At 51.7% G+C, this 17456-nt stretch overlaps 1 protein-coding gene and 1 long non-coding RNA gene across 2 annotated transcripts in view; both read left to right on the forward strand.

The window, feature by feature from the left end:
- The first annotated feature begins 626 nt into the window (after positions 1–626).
- LOC119261103 (ADP-ribosyl cyclase/cyclic ADP-ribose hydrolase 1-like) overlaps positions 627–17456 on the forward strand; it is a 102953-nt gene continuing 86123 nt past the window's right edge. Inside the window, exon 1 of the mRNA XM_054688059.1 lies at positions 627–799. Coding sequence (XP_054544034.1) covers positions 636–799 — 164 coding nt within the window. The 5' untranslated portion in view covers positions 627–635. The remainder of the gene's footprint in view (positions 800–17456) is intronic.
- On the forward strand, positions 12442–16800 carry LOC119261456 (uncharacterized). Its single transcript, XR_005129010.2, has 3 exons — positions 12442–12518; positions 14975–15052; positions 16734–16800. It is a non-coding gene; the product is annotated as an uncharacterized LOC119261456 (long non-coding RNA).

A 17456-nucleotide genomic window follows, 5' to 3' on the forward strand; every position in this document is an offset into this window, starting at 1 on the left:
TCCTCCTAGTGACCTGGTGCAGGAGGCCCTGCTGTCATCTGCTCACATCTCAGCCCAGAGGCCAAGTAACTAGCTCCAGTCACCCAGGCAGTGGGAGGTCCAGCTGGGTGCACCCTGGTCTTAGGTCTGATGCCACTTGAGAGGAGGGAAGGTTAAGGGGAGTCTTTCTGGGGTGCTGAGAGGCTCTGGCCCCTGACAGGGGCTGTAGCCCATTCCTGGGCAGGTGGAGCCTTTGCTAGGGCAGAGGCGCAGAGGCCGCCCTTGCAGTCCAGCCCAGGCTGTGGGGGCAGCACAAGGCCCTGGGGACCCGTGCAGGGGGCGTGTGGGGGCTAATATCTGGGGTGAGGGGGGTCCTTTCTCCCTGGGGGCATCGGGGTCCCTCTGCTCGGGAGTCTGGAAGCCTCGGGTGTTGTCAGCTCTGTTAAGTCCCTGACATCCGTGTTGGTTTGGCAGCCCTGGGCTGGGAGTTGGGGGTGGAGAGGGGAAGTGACCCTAGAAAGGCCGGGGAGCAGAGCGGAAGTGCAGTGTAGTTGCCGCAGCAGGGCTGTCTCTCTCTCTGCTCTCTTGTTGGTCCCCCCTCCCACCGCCTCTCCTGCAGCTTGGCCGCCCCCCGCGGGGTCCCCAAGGCCTGAGCTATGAAGCGTGTCATTGCGGGAGTCTCTGTAGGGGTGATCGTCATCGTGTTGGTGCCGGTGTTAGTCTGGTACTTTGGTTTTACCTGTCGTTGGACGCGGAGTTTCTTCTCGAAGGTCCACTGCAGATGCTCCCGCTACTCCCCTCCCCCGGATGCCCCGCTGAGGTAGGTGGCACCTCGGGCACCTCAGGCAGCTCGGGCAGCGCTGGGCTCCCGCGGCACAAGGTGTGAATGGCCCGAAACGAAGTATTCTGTGTCCGGGGTCCGGGAGAAGCCGGGCCGGGCCGGGCGGGCAGAGCGGGGTCCGGGCTGAGGACCCCGCGCCGGGAAGCCCCGCGCCGCCCCGCGCGCAGCCGCCGCCCCGCGGGACCCGCCTCGGGGCCGGGCCGGAGCAGCCCCCGCGGGTCCACCGCACCCCCGGGCTCCGACCCCGCTGCGGGCGCGTCTCGGGGCGGGGCCGCGGGCTCGGGTCTCAGGGGGGGGGGTGAGCAAGCGCACCCGGTGCCCGCCAGGCCCGCCTGAAAGCGCAGGGAGGGCGCAGGGGACCCGGGGCGGGGCGGGCGGGGGGTGCGGTGGGGGGGGCCAGGGGCGCTGGATCGCGGAGGGGGTTTCCTCAGGAGCACAAACCAGCAACCCCACGGTTGGGCGCCCCGAAATCTGTGACCCGGAAACAGGGACACTTGAGACATCAGCCCCAGAACCTGGACAGACCCTGGGAAGGAACAGCACCATGTGGCTCCAGGAAACCTCCAGAGGGTTCCTCATGACCCCCTCAGCGAGCTGCTCATCTGCCCCAGAGACCCTCCCGCTGGGCTGGTTTCCCTTCCCAGGGCTTGTCTCCCCCCAGAACCCCTTTTTGAGGTGGTGCTGGCAGGGAACAAGCAGGCAGTGAAAGCTCCTGGGGGGTTTCTCTGTTGCAACAGACCCCAGGGGTCTTACCTGCCCCTTGTGGGCCTCCAGAGTGTCCAGTCCTCACAGGTGTTTACTTGCAGGTAACTGAGGACTCCATGGAGGGAGGAAGCAGGGTGGGGTGTTCCTCCTGTCATCTTTAGGGTATCCCTAAATCAAATGTCACCCAATGTAACAGTGAAGTAAAGGGAGTGGGGGGGGAGCAAAGCGTGTGCGGGAGAGAAATGCCTCTAGTTCAAAATGGTCAAGAGGCTGCGAAGACCAGTTCTCCAGGAGTCATTTCTAGAAACTGCCATCACGAGCCCCTCCCCTCCTCTGGGCCTCCTCAGCCTGGAGCCACAGCTTGAGCTCCCCAGGGATTCCCTCCCTCTCAGGAGAGAGCCCCCCGCTGTGGATGGAGCCACAGGCACCCAGACCCCGTGTCAAGGAGCGGCCCCTCCACTCTCACCTGAGGTCAGCAGCTCACAGTGTGTGTTGTCCGTTCATCTTGGCAGCTCGCACGGGCTGTGAGGGGAGCACCCACGGGGCGCGCGGGCGCCTCAGGAACCGCGGGGCGCTGTGATGGTGTCACGATGCCTGTTATGAGGAAACAGTAATGAACACAGGGAACACCTGTGTCCCTGCCACGCGGTCAGCGGATGCGCAGCTGCATGTGTAGTGTTAGCAGCGAGAGCCTCTGTTGTAGGCTCTGAGATGGGTCAGCACCCAATGTGCCCACCATGTCGGAGATCCTTGCACACAAGGGGGTGCTCTGAATAGTGATGCAGAGTCCAAGGCCTCCGGGGAATCAGGTTCGCTTTCTCTGTGGCTGGTGTGCTGGACCTTGAATCTTGGCTCTGTCAAAGTGTCACTTTCGGCAAGTTACTTTCCCCACAGGGTTCTCAACTGTAAAACACAAGTGTTGGTGACAGCCCCACTCTAGGGACATTGTAAGGATGAAGGGCATAATCCTGAGATATGTAGTAAGTATGGGAAATGTCTGATTATTTTTAATGCTGTCACAGACATCTTTCAACAATAATAGAGATTTTTTTTGCCATTTCACACCTTCTTTTGTTCTCTCTCTTCAAAATGTGTAGCAAGCTTTCTCATGGATCAGCTCTTCATTTGCTCTTCCCAGGCCTCTCCATTTTAATGACGGGTATTTTATTAACTCCTCTCAGTAAAACCTGTGTTTCCAGTGTACGAAACAGCAACCCCATACCAATGCTGAGTAAACACTGACTGTACTTGTGCCGGGCTGGGCTGAGGGTCTCAGAGGAGGAAAGCGCCACCTGCTGGGGCAGGACCAGGAGGACTTCATGACAGAAGGGCCCTTTGAGGATTTCCCTTTAGGATAGATTGTCAGCACCAGGGTTTCTCAAGAGTGTGTTATCCTGGAATGAAGCCCAGGGGATGGAGACGACTCTGCTGCTGAGGGAAGATCAGCCCCTGGATGGACCAAAACGTATCCGGGGATAGAACCTTCTACAAAGGGGAGCTCTCTGTCTTCTGGGTTAGCCCTTGATCTTCATCAGTGCATTGCTTGATGTCACCTTGGTCCTTCATCTTCCTACCATGATGATGAAGCTTCCTTTAATTCCACCATCATTCTGGGTCTTAAGACAGAGCCCAGAGCCAGAGAGGCTTCAAAGTCCTGGTCCAGAGTGGAAGGCGAAGGGATAGTTGGCCAGGGCTCCAGTCACGGGACCTGGGTGCTGCTGTGGTTGAATATGGAAAGTCAGACCCAGGGCTGGGTTGTCAGGGAGGGAAGGATGGAATGGAGATCGGTGCAGAGAGACCCAGCATGGGGATCCTGGTGCTACCAGGACAGAATGGGAGAATGGAGATCTGGGATAGACTCTTCTAGATAAAGGGAGCTCTGGGAGCACATCAGATGGCTGAGGGAGAGAGGGCAGAGGTCAGAGGGGTGGGAAAAGGAGGATGCTGCTTCTTTTTGGTTTAGTGCTTTTTCTCACAGTTTGTTCTTGGAATATGCTGTGCCTAACCCCTTGAGCCACCAGGGACTCCCTACCCTTCCTCTTGCTCACCAGGTTCACCCACACTGACGTCCTTTAGTTTTGCACATATCACATGTAACATAGGTAGATCCTTTGTGATGCTGTTCCCTCTGCTTAGGATGCTGTTCCCTAGCAGGTCTGTATGACCAAGTCCCTGTTCCCTTCAATTTGTTGCTCAAATGTCATCTACTCTCCACCCCGTTTAATGCTGTGATCTCCCTCCTCCTGCCCCATTCTGCTCTATTTTCCTGCTTCCTACAGATTTGTACATTTTTAGGATTCTCTATAACCACTAATTCATTATGTCTGTAGTCAATCTAGTTCCGGTAGAATGTAGATTCACAGAGGACAGAGAACCTAGTTCCTTCGCTGCTACATCTTACATGCCCATAAATATCTCCAGCTACACTAGATGTTCAATAGATATTTGCTGGATTAAGAAATTCATGGTCTCTGAGAGTCTGGAAGAGTCTTTTAAGACCCTCCTTGGCAACCCTCATGGAATCTCGGCTGTGCATCTCTCCAGGAGGTGGCAGTCCTGCCTGCAGTGTGGGTTCAGCAGATGCATTTGAATAAACGGCTCAAGGAACCTGCGTGTTTTCTGTGAGCCAAGACAATCTGCCCCAGGACTTGACCGCAAAAACATTCATGGAAAAAGGACGAGTGACCCCTCAATATCTAAGTACTTTTAGGGGTGTGGACATAGAGTGTGAGAGTTTCCTGGGTGGGAGGGCCAGAGGGCCAGCATATTAGGAGGGTGATGTTGCTGCACGATGGGGACCTGATGTGTGTGTTATTTGCGGGAGAGTGTGGTTAGAGAGTGGGGACAGCACAGACTTATGAAGCCTGAAGTAGCCTGACAAGTATGAAAGGGATTGAACCACCAAAATATGGCTACTTGTCCAGCTTCGTGTAAGATTTTGACATTTCTCTCAGCTCCCCTCCACCCCAGTCACTTACCCATCACTGGGAACAGGGGTGTCTTCTGCGGGGGTAGCGCCCGCAAGGCCCCAGGCGGGTCTCCGTGGATTTAGGCACGGGGATAGGGAGGGTCCTGGAGCCCTCAGTGGCTTTTCAGGCTTTAATGCTCTTTCTTTGCCCATTGTTGGGGGCAAGGCTGAAGGCTGGCAAGGCAGGAAGGCTGGGGGGTGGGGGTGGTGCCACGAGGCTGGCAGGGCTTCCAGCCCCCAGTGAATCTTTGCTCTTTGTCTGTGGACTCTCTCTGGCTTCTCTGTGGTCTCTTCCTCTCGCAGCTGCTCTGCTGTAGCCGCCCCCCCTTAGCCCTTCTCCTGACTCTGAGGATCGCCGCCCTTATATCCTCGGCCTCCAGGCCCAGGTGTGCACAATTACGCCTGCCTGCACCATGCCCAGGTGTCCACCGTTAGGCACGCGTGCCAACGCCCAAGCTCCCAAGCGCCTCCTGCATTCAAGGCCGCAGGTGACAGCCACAGAGGCCAGTGGGTGAAAGCCGGACTCATTCACTCACCTTACATCTGGTCTTCACCTTTCTGGGGCAGAGACAGCCCCTCTGCAGGGCTCAGGACCTCATGCTGGGAGGGACTGCCTCCCTCTGGGGAGCCGCCATGATTCTACACCTCCTGCAGGGGGCAGCATTGTTCAGCAGTGAGCAGTGTGAGGCTGCTCTGCTGCTCACATAGTTGGCTTGGGCAAGTTGATCTCTGAGCTTCTGTAGCTCCAAATTAGGGATATGGCAGGTTGCCCCCCCGCCCCAGCCCCCAAAAGCTAGTGTGAGATTTAAACAGGACAAGTGAAGCCCTTGGTAGAGTCCCTTCCTCTTCCATTGCTTCTTACCTTCGGCAATGATGCCACCTTGGCCCAGACCACCACTGGCACTACCGAGATGACTGGTCTACCTCCTGTCTTTTCCCTCCTTTGGAGCAGAGCAATCAGAAAAGTCAAAATCTCTGGACACCTGGAGACAGCCTACCTGGCAGGTCAGAGGGGGAGAGCAGAGGTGAGAAATGAACAGGCGGAATGACTCACTGGAGAATAGGTGAGTCTGTGGGCAGGAGCAGAGTGGTAGAAAGAGAAAGGACGTGCCCCTGATCTTGAACCCTAATATCTGCTCTCAGTCTGGATTAATTGTCACTAACTGAGACAAAGGGGAAAGTGCTAGACTAATCCTCCAGCTCTCCATGAAACATTCCTATTAATATAATAGGTCAGGTCTTCCCCAAACTGCTCCTACAGCTTTTGCCTCTTGGTTTCTCAGAACTGGCAAGTTCTTTTCTGTTTCAGGGCCTTTGCACGGCCCCCCTGCTGTGTGGTGCCCCCTCCTCATCACCGTCTCAGCGAGGAAGACCTCTCTGGGAGACCTTTCCTGACCACTCTCCCTAAAGTGGTCATTGATCCAGTCATCTCCTCTTGCTCCCCCTCCATTCATGTCCTGCTTGCTCTTTACCATAAGCTGCACTTATTTTGTTCCCTTATTTGTTCATTTGTTTACTATCTGGTTATAGAGAGAGTGAGCTCCACAAGAGCTTATAGGGTCAGTATAGCTTGTAGGGTCAGTAGAGAAAATGTTCGTCTCATCAAAGTGTTGCATAGATTACAGAAGATGAACTATATGAAGCAATCAGTGCTAGTCAATGCTTCCGGGTAATTATGCTCCAAAAAATATGCTTGACACCAAGCGCTGGCTGGCGAGGATATGGAGAACAGGAACTCTCCTACACAGCGGGTGGGAACGTAATCTAGTCCAGCCTTGTGGAAAGCAGTATGGAGATGTCCATAGATTAAGTGGGACCTGACGTACAACCCAGTCATTCCACTCCTCAGCATCTACCAGAAAATACAAAAGGCTAACTGAAAAGGAGACTTGCTTTCCCATGTTGAGGCGGTGCTGTTTACTACAGCTCAATTATAGAAAAAAGCTAAGTGCCCCCAAAGAGAGGAGTGGATCAAGAAGATGTGATAGATACACACAATGGAATATGACTCAGTGATCCAAAAGCGTAAACTGATGCCATCTGCAGCAGCATGGGTAGAGCTAGGAGGGGTGATGCTAAAGGAAGCAAGTCATAAGGAGAAAGACAAATACTGGGTGGTGTCCAGTATGTGGAACAGAGAGAAACTAAACTAAGAGTCAAGCTTAAAAACTAACCCTGAAAGCTGACCCTGCCACTGAAGCAGCCAGAGAGGGAGAGACGGGAGATGAAAACAAACAGGGAAGGGGGCACGATGGACTCTGGGTGATTTGGTGGTGGGTACACTATGGTGGGGGCATCCAAAGATCACCTCCATTAAAAATAAATTTAAAAAATAACTTGAAATGTAATTACTCTTGTTTTTTTGTCTGTGTTTTAACTCACAGTGGAAAAAGACTGCAACAAGATAGCGGAGGCTTTCACGAAAGCAGTTGCTTCTAAGGACCCTAGAGCATTAGAGCCGAAGACTATCAACCACTAATGAAGCTGGTGAATCAACAAAATTTCCCTTGTGACAAGGTAATCAGGGTCATTTTTTCAAAACTGAGGATAAAAGCCAGAAGCTCAAGGTCACAGGACACATTTTGACTATGATGAGGAAAAAGGAAAAATCTGGAGACAAGAATGTAGGGGTGTTCGGCTGGGATGGGGCTTGTGGGGCTCTTTAGGACATCTGGAGGACAGTGAGGGAAACAGGGACGTGGAGAGGAGAAAGGAGACTAAGCCAGAAATTGGACAAAACAAACCAACCATGAATCCAACTCAACCCTATGAAAATAAATTCAAATAAACGCAACATTCTGGAAGGACAGCACGTCCCTAATCTCTGAGGGTGATGGTGATGACAACACAATGTCTATTTGCATGTGTGGAGGCCTGTGTTACTTCACTGAGGACTCTTCACCCTTATCCTGTGAGAGCTTCACAGTCACCCTGTGGAGCATGTAGGTCAGAGGCCAACATTCCCTTTTCACCCCAGAGAAAACTGAGGTGAGTTTAGGTGACTAGTGAGGGCCTCAAAAATGGCCAGTTGAAATGTGAATGGCTCAATCTGGCACCAGAGAGCTCTAGGCTGTCATACACTGACCATACTGGGAAAGAGCACATCTCCCCTAAAGTCATGTTCATCAGGTTTGGGTCTCTGGAGCGCTCACTTCCAGACGAGAAGCCAAGTTTCCTCTTCTCAAGTCAAAGGCACATAACGGAGCATGAATCTGCTGGGGAATGTGCATTATAATGAGATGAGGGTACCACTGAATGGGCAGCTAAAGGGGGAAGTAACTAACCTCTTGGCAAAGATGGGAGACAGGTGATGCACAATGGATGGTCCCCGGTCCAGAGAGCCCCTGGCATCCCTCCTCCTATGGGGAGATGAAGGCCACGCTCAGAGCAAGAGTCTCTGTGTCTCTGAGCAGTGCCTGGGGGAGACTTAGGCCCCTGTGTGTGGAGTCCACAGCATCTCACCTTGCCTCAGGCTTAGTGCCTATAGTTATGCCATTTTTCTGAGGCCTGTTATCAGGACCCACTGTTAATTTTGACTGAGCAGGTGCCTCTCTGAACATCTGGGGCTTTATCTACCCTGGATTTTTGCATGTCTGTTTATCAATGTCTTCATGAAAAGTGGTTCCATTTTCATTGATCCCTAAAGGTGCTCTCTCAACTTTCCATAGCTCAGGCCTCTACAGTGTCAGCACATGTCATGTCTATTACATCAGGAGGATCATCACTACATCAACCCATATGACAAGTTTAGCATTTTAAGGGGCAATTCAGCGAGCCCCAAATCTTCAGCCCCATCCAGTTTAGAAGCTAGAGCTACTGCAGAGTGCCCCAGGCACAAGACAGCTTGTGGGGCGGGTGGGGGAGGAGGGGTTTGGTGACTGTCCAGGCTGTGATTTCTTTGCATTGTCCCTGTGAACCCCGGCCTCCCAGGGGTTCTGATCATTGTTGCCCATTTCCATTTGGGGAAGGTGAGGTTAGCGATGCTCTGGTGTCCAAGGCCAGGCAGACGGTGAGTGGTGACGCTTCCTAAGGCCGTGGGACTCCCGGCCTGGGCTTCCCAGCCCACCCTCCCCTGCCTGCTCTTCAGAACCCACAGGTCCCTGGAGTAGACGACTGCTCTGAAACTGGACTTTCCGTGGGTTTGCAAGGGGCCTTGACGAAAACTCGCTGCATTTGTTCATTTCTTGTGTGTGTGAAGAGGGCAGACTGGGAAAGAAACAGAGAGGCTGGACCTCTAAGCATCAAAGAGCTCATCTCCCAGAAATAGCCTGTAGACAAAAGGGCTTGCAGATCCTTCAGGAACTCTGAATCTCCTGATGCCTCCTCCAGATGGTTCCCCTCTCAGATTTGTTACAAGATTTTCTGAGTATGAGCAGAATAATGAAATCATTTCACATGGTGACCCAGAACACACACGTGTGTGCCGTGTAGGATTTACTCTCTGAACACTTCAGTGCTTTTCTTTCATTTTAAAAACATGTATTTTTAACAGGGAGGGAGGAGCACAAGGGACTATGTGAGGGTGCACGGGTGACTTGGTGGTGGGATTTTCCGGGGACTCCACCTGAGAGGAGAAAGCAGACATTGTACAAAAAAGAACAATGATGTAAAAAGTATATAAATAAAATAAAATAATTAATAATGTATATTTTAAAAATTTACTACATGTTTCTCAATGAGCGGTGTGTTTTATTCTTTCTTAGGTGTTTTTTTGGAGCAAAACACATGACTGGCAATGAGTTACCAGGGGAAGCTGCATACCCTGAATAAAATGCTCATGGGCCACATTGCTGATGGCCTCAAGTGGTGTGGAGACGAAAGCTCTTCTGGTGAGGGACTGACTGGGCCTATGCAGGGTGAAGAAGCCCTGGTTCAGCCAGGCGCCCCAAAACATGTGCTGGGAGGAGTCCCAGGGACCCCGCCGAAACCACTTACCCCTCACGGACAGCTCAGGCTGGTGGAGCATTGCCTGCTTTGGCCCTCACATTTTTTTTTTTTAAGATTTATTTATTTATCATAAATAAATAAATTGGGGTACAGGTCAGAGGTGTGGGGGCTGAGAGGATTCACCAGAGACAGTGTGGGGAACAGAACAGGGAGACTGACCAAAATACACTGCTGAGGGGAGCAGCGGGCTAGTCAGGAGAGGTCTGCTGGGACAGGAAATTCCCTGGCTGGGGATCAGACTGGCACTGGCATGGCTGCAGATAGCCTCACAGGTTGTGTAGTAACTCCTTGTGCCACCAAGGATGGCCCTGAATGTTTTCTAGAAAAATTGACTTCGGCTTTGTGGTGCCCTGCTCCTTGAGCCTCTGCTCTGGGAGGACAGACACAGCCGGCTTCTGAATTGTTGGGGTTTTGCTTTCTGTAAGGGCAGCGTTTAGGGCGAAAGAATTCTACAGCAGGGTGAGGACCAGGGCGGGACCCAGACGAAGTCCTCCTTCCACAGGGCAGCTGGAGATATGGGGTGGGTGGAGGGGAGCTGGAGGGGGCCCTTTGGTCTGTCACCTTGCAGGGCAGCAGGCTGGGAGAGGCGCGGGAGGGAGGAAAGACAACTCAGAGTCCAAGGAGAGAGAGAGAGGCACAAGAGGGACTCACACCTCTGGAGGTGCAGCCCATGCCCCCCAAACCACCTCACATTTATTGGGGATGACATTCGGGGAAGGTGGGCAGGTCCGTGGAGGAATGTGGGGTGGGGGAGGTGGATTGTGGATGCAGAAATGTCTGGCACGACTAGGAGGAGCAGTGACTAGGGCTCCATTTGAGCTGCTGATCAAACCTCCCTCTCTCTAGACCCTGTGACACTTGACTTCCCGTCCAGGTGGTCGAGCTGGTTGCGCTCACCTGGCCATAATGTCCGCTGCTGTGTTCAGCAGATGCTGGATTTCCCGTATGTTCCTCATCCCAAGGCTTTTGTCCTGGTGAGGGGCCTCCTGCCTGACTCCACATTGTAGCTTGACCAGCAGGAACTCTGGGACCAAGACTACATCCCGAGAACAAGGGGGCTGGGGAAACCTTAGGTCTCCGCCATTTTTCAGAAGTCGCTGTATCTTGCCCAGAAAGACCCAGAGCTCCTTAATATGAGAAGGTGTTTTCTCCTCAAGAAACCTTACTGAGGGCCACACCAGCCTCCCCTAGTGTGCTGCGGGCCACCCCAACCCATTTTCTCTGGCTTATTTTGAGGATACTGATACTGAAACTGTAGGTTTTCGGGCCTAGTCTCCCAGCCAGAACAGATCCCAGCTGCAGGGGCAGCGCTGAGTCCGGGCCCCTAGACCGCCAGGGAATGGTCTCTCCCAAAGCCTCAGCAGGAACTTCTCAGACCCTCAGGCAAGCAGCGAGAGGGGGCAGGTTTGTTTAGGGAAAGAAATCTTTTATTGAGGAGAAAAGGAACAGAAATAAAGTGGGACTCCCAGCCCATGAAACCAGGCCAGGGAGGGGCAAGGAAGCCACAGTGGAGGCCTGTCTCAGGGAATATGCACCTTCTTTCCCTGATGATTCCAAAGCTCCACCAGGGTCTCTGTGAGTGGTTAGTTCTGGGTGGTCTCATCACTGCCTCAATGTCTCTGTGCCCAGAGCTAAGTCTCTGTGTCCCAGACCTTCTCTTTCCTCTTTATTGTCCTCAGTTTGGACTGTCCTGTTGACCTTAGTCTGGGGTGTTTGATTTGTCCCCTTTGGAATTTGTCTGGAATTTGTCCTTTTCTTTGGAGCCTTCCTTAGCTCTCCTGAAGTCCCTGCACTGTCCTGAGGCTGCCTCATAATCCCTGACTTGCCCTGGGTTCAGTACTAGATCATGTGATGGCTGAAGGTGAGAACTTCTATTCATCCTTCCAATCCTAGGACTAACACAGTAAGTGTTTGTGCAGTCAAATGCAGTGGAGAAAATGGAAATGTACATATTTTACTAATAATATATATTATTCCATTATTTAGCTGTAAAGGAAGGAAATCCTGCCCTCTATAACAGCCTATTTCAGCTTGGAGGGCATCATGCTATTGAATCAAGACAGACAGAAAAGATAAATACTGCATGACATCACATGTGAAGTCTGACAAAACAGAATCATTAAGTTATAAAAACAGAGTCAAAACGCAGCAGGGGCTGGAAGGTGGAGGGGCTAGGGAGAGGGTGTGAAAGGGAACCAACTCTGCATTACAGGATAAAGAAGGTCTGAGCGTCTGTGTGCAGCGAGGTGATGACACTTGATAACATTGTGTTATGTGATTGAAATTGGCAAAGGGAGAAGGTCTTAGATGTTCTCATGAAAAAAAAACAACATACATTTTAGGTGATGCATGTGCTAGTCAACTTGAAGGGGGATCTTCTCACAATATATACAGCTATCAAGTCATCAGGTTTTACAATCGAAATTACGACTTTATGTGTCTGTTATACATTGATAAAAAGAAAATAAATGTCATTCATGCAAATATCCTTAGGCTAAGCAACACAGAAACTGTCTTCAGGTTCTCTGTGCAGCTCCCCAATGGTGGCGCTCTTTTTGATGGGGAAGGGTGTAGACAGTTTACTCAGGGGGTCTGGAACCTAAGGGTGTGGGGAGAGGGAAGAGCTGTCAACAAGAGAGTGTTGGCAGGAGGCAGAGCAGCAGGTGGCCAGAGGCCCCCTGAGGGCTTAGTTTCACACCTAAGTCTTCCTGGATGTGGGAAGAGCCAGGGGCTGCTCTGCCAGGTGAGCTCTGGCTGTCATTTCCCAGCATGATGACTCAGAACTGGTCACCTCATTCCCCTTTGGTGCTTGGAGGGCAAGGTAAGGATTTGGAAGGGAATCGGGGCACTAAGTGAAATTGGGTGGAGATGTGTCCATTCTCCTCCTCCTTGGCAGTGGGCAAATGTCTCCACCAGCTGGAATACCTGGGGAAGAATGGGGATAATTAAACCCTTTTCCATTTCAATTACTTTCTGAAAACTGTGTCTTTTAGAAGTGAAGTATGGCCCTTATGAAGAAAAGAATGGAATCTGCCACCGTGTCCTACACGTGTATTCTGGGAAGTGGCGGCCAAATGGGTAAGCACCAGCAGTGAAATTCTAGAATTCTGGAGACCCAAGAACTTAAAGGTCAATGGTTGGTTTTCTTTCTTTTGGGATCACAGGGCCTTTTAGGAAAAACTATGTAGGATTCAACCTTTCCTGAGAAAGACTTTCATAAGCTCATGCCAGAAGATTTTCACATATAGCTCTGGGTTTCTTGGGAGGTTCCAGGCCCCCAGTTGAAGAGAATCCCCGGGCTCCTCCATCCATTCTTTGACTTTGGCTCCCAGGACACTCAGGCTGTTTTAATCATCTGATCCAGGTGTTGGCCAATGTGGATTCTGAACAATCCTAAGAGTCCACGTTTACAGACCACTTCCCTGCCAGGCACATTCCATGGCTGTTCCATGGATTCAAATCTTTCATTCTCACAAGAACCCCACGAAGTAGGTTCCATGCACATCACGTGTGTTTTACAGGTGACAGCTTGGAGGTGCAGGTAAATAAAATATCTGCTAAAAGTACAGGTAAGTGAAATGTTAGCCTTGGAGCAGAAAACACGGTAAAGGTGACCAAGGACACTCTACTGCTACCAAGCAACCAGCTTCCCGCCCTATTTCTGAAGGGAATTGGGGTGTAGGTTGGGGGACACAGTGGTGAAAAAATTCTGAGACAGAGCAGGGACTAGAAAAGGCAGCTTTATTGAACCAAAGAGTTAAGGGAAGCAGCAGGTGAGACAGAAGCCTTGGTCCGCTGTGTAGGGAGGGTCTCGGGCCTGTTCAGACTCTAGGCATCACTGACTGGCAGGGTGCTGGCTTGGGTGTGACCTGACTCATGACCTGGATCATGTACGAGGGATCAGTTTTTTGGGCAGCCCGTCTGCTCCTTTATTCATTCAAGCTCCCCAGCCCAGCGCCCCCACCCACCTCCAGCCCACTTGCTTGCTGGGAATGACACCACCACATGCCTGATGTGCGGAGACCAGGTTATTACGACACCAGGAATTTGAGTAAAGGAAATATCTTTATGGAGGATGAATTGGTAAGGAGACAGGAGATCAGCTCAAAGCTGCCCCCCCAGTTAGAAAGGGGATGAAATTATAGAGGCTTTGGAGACTGGGTTGAGGGCAAAGGAGCGAAGTTTTATTGGCTGAAAAGCATCTTAGAGGCAAAGAAATGTGGACTTGACTGAAGTTCCCTTACAAATGGCTAATTCCAAGGCAGTTCATGCATCAAGGGACTTTCCTTCAGACAGTGGTGTATGCATTTCTGTGGGGGCCCCTGGCCTCTGGGCAGCCCCTCCTCTGCATCTGCACCTGTGTTCTCGGGCTGGCCTGGCGCTCAGCTCCATGTCATTCCATAAGCCTCTAGGCTCTGCTGTCTAAAAAGTAAACCTCAGGGAGAGGCAGGTTTCTATAGACACACACAGACAGAATGTTCTAGGGCCTGAAATCCATTTGGTGACTTACCCAGTGACTCTGCCATGGAGAGATCCCCTGGGACTGCACTTTATCTTGGCCCAGATCTCAGGGATGTGTTTCCATGACCTTCTTTCAGCAGATCCCCCCTGGCCTCTGCGCCTCACACCCGGAGGGAAGAGACACGCTGGGGTTTCATAATCCGTTTCAATTTCTCTCTACGGTGATTTACCACTTGCAGGATAAAGGCGAAGTCCGTGACTAAACATTCAGGAACCTGAATTCCATGAACTGACTTATCTACTTCACTTCAGCATCCACTGAGGGGTCCCCCAAATCGCCCCTATTCTCTCAAGCCCCCTGAGCTTTCTGTTGGCAGCTGCCTCCGTGACTCGGCGACATCCTGTTCATCCTTCGGGTCTTGCTCTTTGTTGCCCTCCATGACCTCTTCCTGCCCTTCCTCATCTCCCTCACAGGGAACTGCCCTTCTGGCTCCTGGTTCCTTCCTTTTCCTCCCTCTGCTCCTGTGACAGAGTTTCCTGGTTGCCCCTCTGCCATGTGCTGCCCCCCACCCCGCCCCATCATGGCCAGCAGGGAGTCACAACTCTCAAGCTTCCCATGCATTTCTCTTTGGGCCTGTCCAGGGCTCAGTGTCACCTTCTCTCTACCTCCCTCCTCTTGGCTCCCCCAATTCCCCCACCGCTGAACTCCCACTAATGAATGCGCAGTGTCTGCACTGCAGGTCCCAGGAAGTGTTCTCTTCCTTCCCCAGTGAGTTCCCCCCTCAGTGTCTACACTTCCAGCTTCTGGACCCTAATTTAGCTCCCAAGGACCAATGACATTGACCTTCATTGTTCAGACACAAACTGGAGCCACTCCTTCCAGAATCCCCATGTGACGCGAAATTCCTGCAATGTCTGGGCTCGACACTCACAGACCTGACTTCACTGAGCTAGACCCACGCGGGATATTTCATCTTTCACCACCTGAGCTGAGAGCTGTTTTGGTGGAAGCGCTGGGGATGGTGCTGACGTTTGCATGCTGAGGGATGGTGAGGTTCTCTTTTGTTTTTCAGTTTGCAAAAAATGCCTGTGGAAAGGTCCTGTGTTACTCAATGGGTCCAACAACAGTCTGTCGCCTACAATGTATCCAGGTACATGATTTCTGTTTCTGTGGTCAGCATAACCACCTATGGGAAAATTTGTCTCAAGAGGGTATGATTTTTGTGTTTAAAGTGAGTGGGAAATTTGGACTCAAAGGGTAAAAGTTGTGTCTCTATGGAGACCTTTGCTTTCCTTGTTGGTACTTCTGTCCAATTGCTCATTTGCATCAGCCCTGAAGTGGTCCTTTCTGTGTGTCCCTCCTCCTCCTGACCCTTTGGATCTTTTCAATGTCTCTCATGACCTTCCATCTTGTCCATTCCCCATCTTTGTTCACACTTTTACCCGGAACACCTGCCCCCACACTGCACCTTCTCTAAATTCTCCATCCTGCAGATCTGATCTGACTCCTCTCTGCTCCATGCACAGCGTGAGGCTCTCACCCAGCTGTGAAATGACAGTGGAGCATGTCACGCGCGGTGGCTGCTGCAGGGCTTTATCGCTCAGGGCTGGTGTTGTCACAGTGTGTTGTGAGGGTCCAGGGGTGGACTCCAGAGGTCATCGTGGTCGCCATGTGACCCCAGCAGGGCACCTGACCTCTGCAGCCCCTGGACTAGGAGCCGGGTGTGATGGTGATTTGAATATCATCTGAGGTGATGCACGAACAATATCCAGCATCTTTGCCCACAGCAGAGGAAAAGACCGAGGAATATCAGCGCTTATTCTCGTTGAATTCATCCCGGAATCTACCCCATCTGGACTCTGTCTCCCACTGCCCCTGTATTTACATCTGCTTCCACCTCAGGGACCTTTGTCAGTCTGTGTTCTCCATCTTCGGGGCACTCTGGTGGCCCAAATTTATTTTCCTTCTTTCCTGTTACGTCTAACCCCACAAAGAAGCATTGGCATTTATATATTTTTCTGACCCCAACTTTGTGGACTTGGGGTGAAAACATTAACATTCCCCAATTCTATATCTGATATTGGGGGTCCAGTATTTGCACAAGAAATGACAATTGTCAGACTCATGGGGAAGAGTTGGGGACTGGGGTTAGAGCAGGACATCAGCGTTTTTCAAAGCAGTGCTTCTCAAGCTCCCTCTGTGCACCCCGGGGGCTCGACTGTGCACCCCAGGGGCTTTGCAGCAGTAGGTTCTGACTCAGCAGGGAAAGCTCAAATGTGGCCTAAGGACACCTTTTGGAATAAGAAAATGCAAAGAGGGCCTCCCCTGGTGGCGCAAGCAGTTGAGTGCAGCGCTGGAAGCTGTCTGCAGGCAGCCTCTGCCACAGGGTTGCATCCAGGCAGGCTGGCGAGGTCCCACATGGCACAGCAGCAGAACTCTCCTTTGGGCCCACGGCTCCCCTCAGCAGTGTATTTCGTTAGTGTGCCTGTTCTGTTCCCCACTCTGTCTCTGGTGAATCCTCTCACCCTCCCCCGTCTGGCCTGTACCCTGGTTCTTGGATAAATAAATGAATAAATCTTCAAAAAAAAATAAAAACAAACAAACAAAATGCAAAAAATCCCTATTGATGTGCAGATATTACCTCTTGTTTTGAGAACTTTGTTCAGAGGGTTGAACTGAATGAGTACACTGGGTGTTTCCATGCAAATTATGGGTCAGTGTCAGAGAGTAGCTTCTAACCAGTGGCCTCCTGCCTGCTGGCTTTGACAGGCACTAGGAACCTGGTTCAGTTTGTGGTTTGGGGCTAATGGTTTTTGTCTCTTTCATCTCAGTGTTTTTGCAAGTGTGGAAGTCCCTAATTTGCCTTCAGCGGTTACAGCACTACATGCCTGCGTGATCCATGAAGCGAAGCCAGGTATCTGTTGCTCCTTTTTACTCCTGTATTCTCAGGGCGATTTCAGGAACTGAGCCATGAAAGAATCCCTAGTCACAAGAATGTCCTGGGAACAGACTGGGGCAGGATGGATGGGGAGTCACTCTCCCCTCAACCCAGCCCAACCACTCTCTCTTACCTTAGTCTCCATAATAGACACCCACCTAGTTCCCACGTTCGCTCCCCTACAGCTGGGAGCTCTTAGAAGCTTCCTCTGTTCCACTCTTTGCCCAGAGGCGGGCCCAGGGCCTGCCTGCTCCTCAGAAGAAACTAAGAGATTCAAGAAATGTCCGTGAGATCTTGTCATTTTAACCCTTGCCTCTTTCTTTCCAGGGACTCCTGCTCAGGCTCCGTACAACGACTGAAATCAGATTTAAGACGAGACATTGCATTTACTTGTGAGGATACGGAGAGGTAATTGATTTTTGTCTTGAGGCAGGAATGGCATCTTGGTATTTGTAGGCATTTTCTCTCTGCCTCCTCTGTGTCAGGAGGTCTCATGAGTCCCTCATGGCCCTGGTGGTGATGGGGATGACCTATCCTGATCTCCTTCCCCTCCCCCGCTGCCCTTCTAACTACCCCAGGAGGGTTCCCTGCCACCCGAGGCCACCCTCGACCACCT

Source organism: Talpa occidentalis, unplaced genomic scaffold (genome assembly GCF_014898055.3).
Source record: "Talpa occidentalis isolate TD23 unplaced genomic scaffold, MPIMG_talOcc4v2.1 talOcc4.6, whole genome shotgun sequence".
NCBI classification, from domain to species: Eukaryota; Metazoa; Chordata; class Mammalia; order Eulipotyphla; family Talpidae; genus Talpa; species Talpa occidentalis.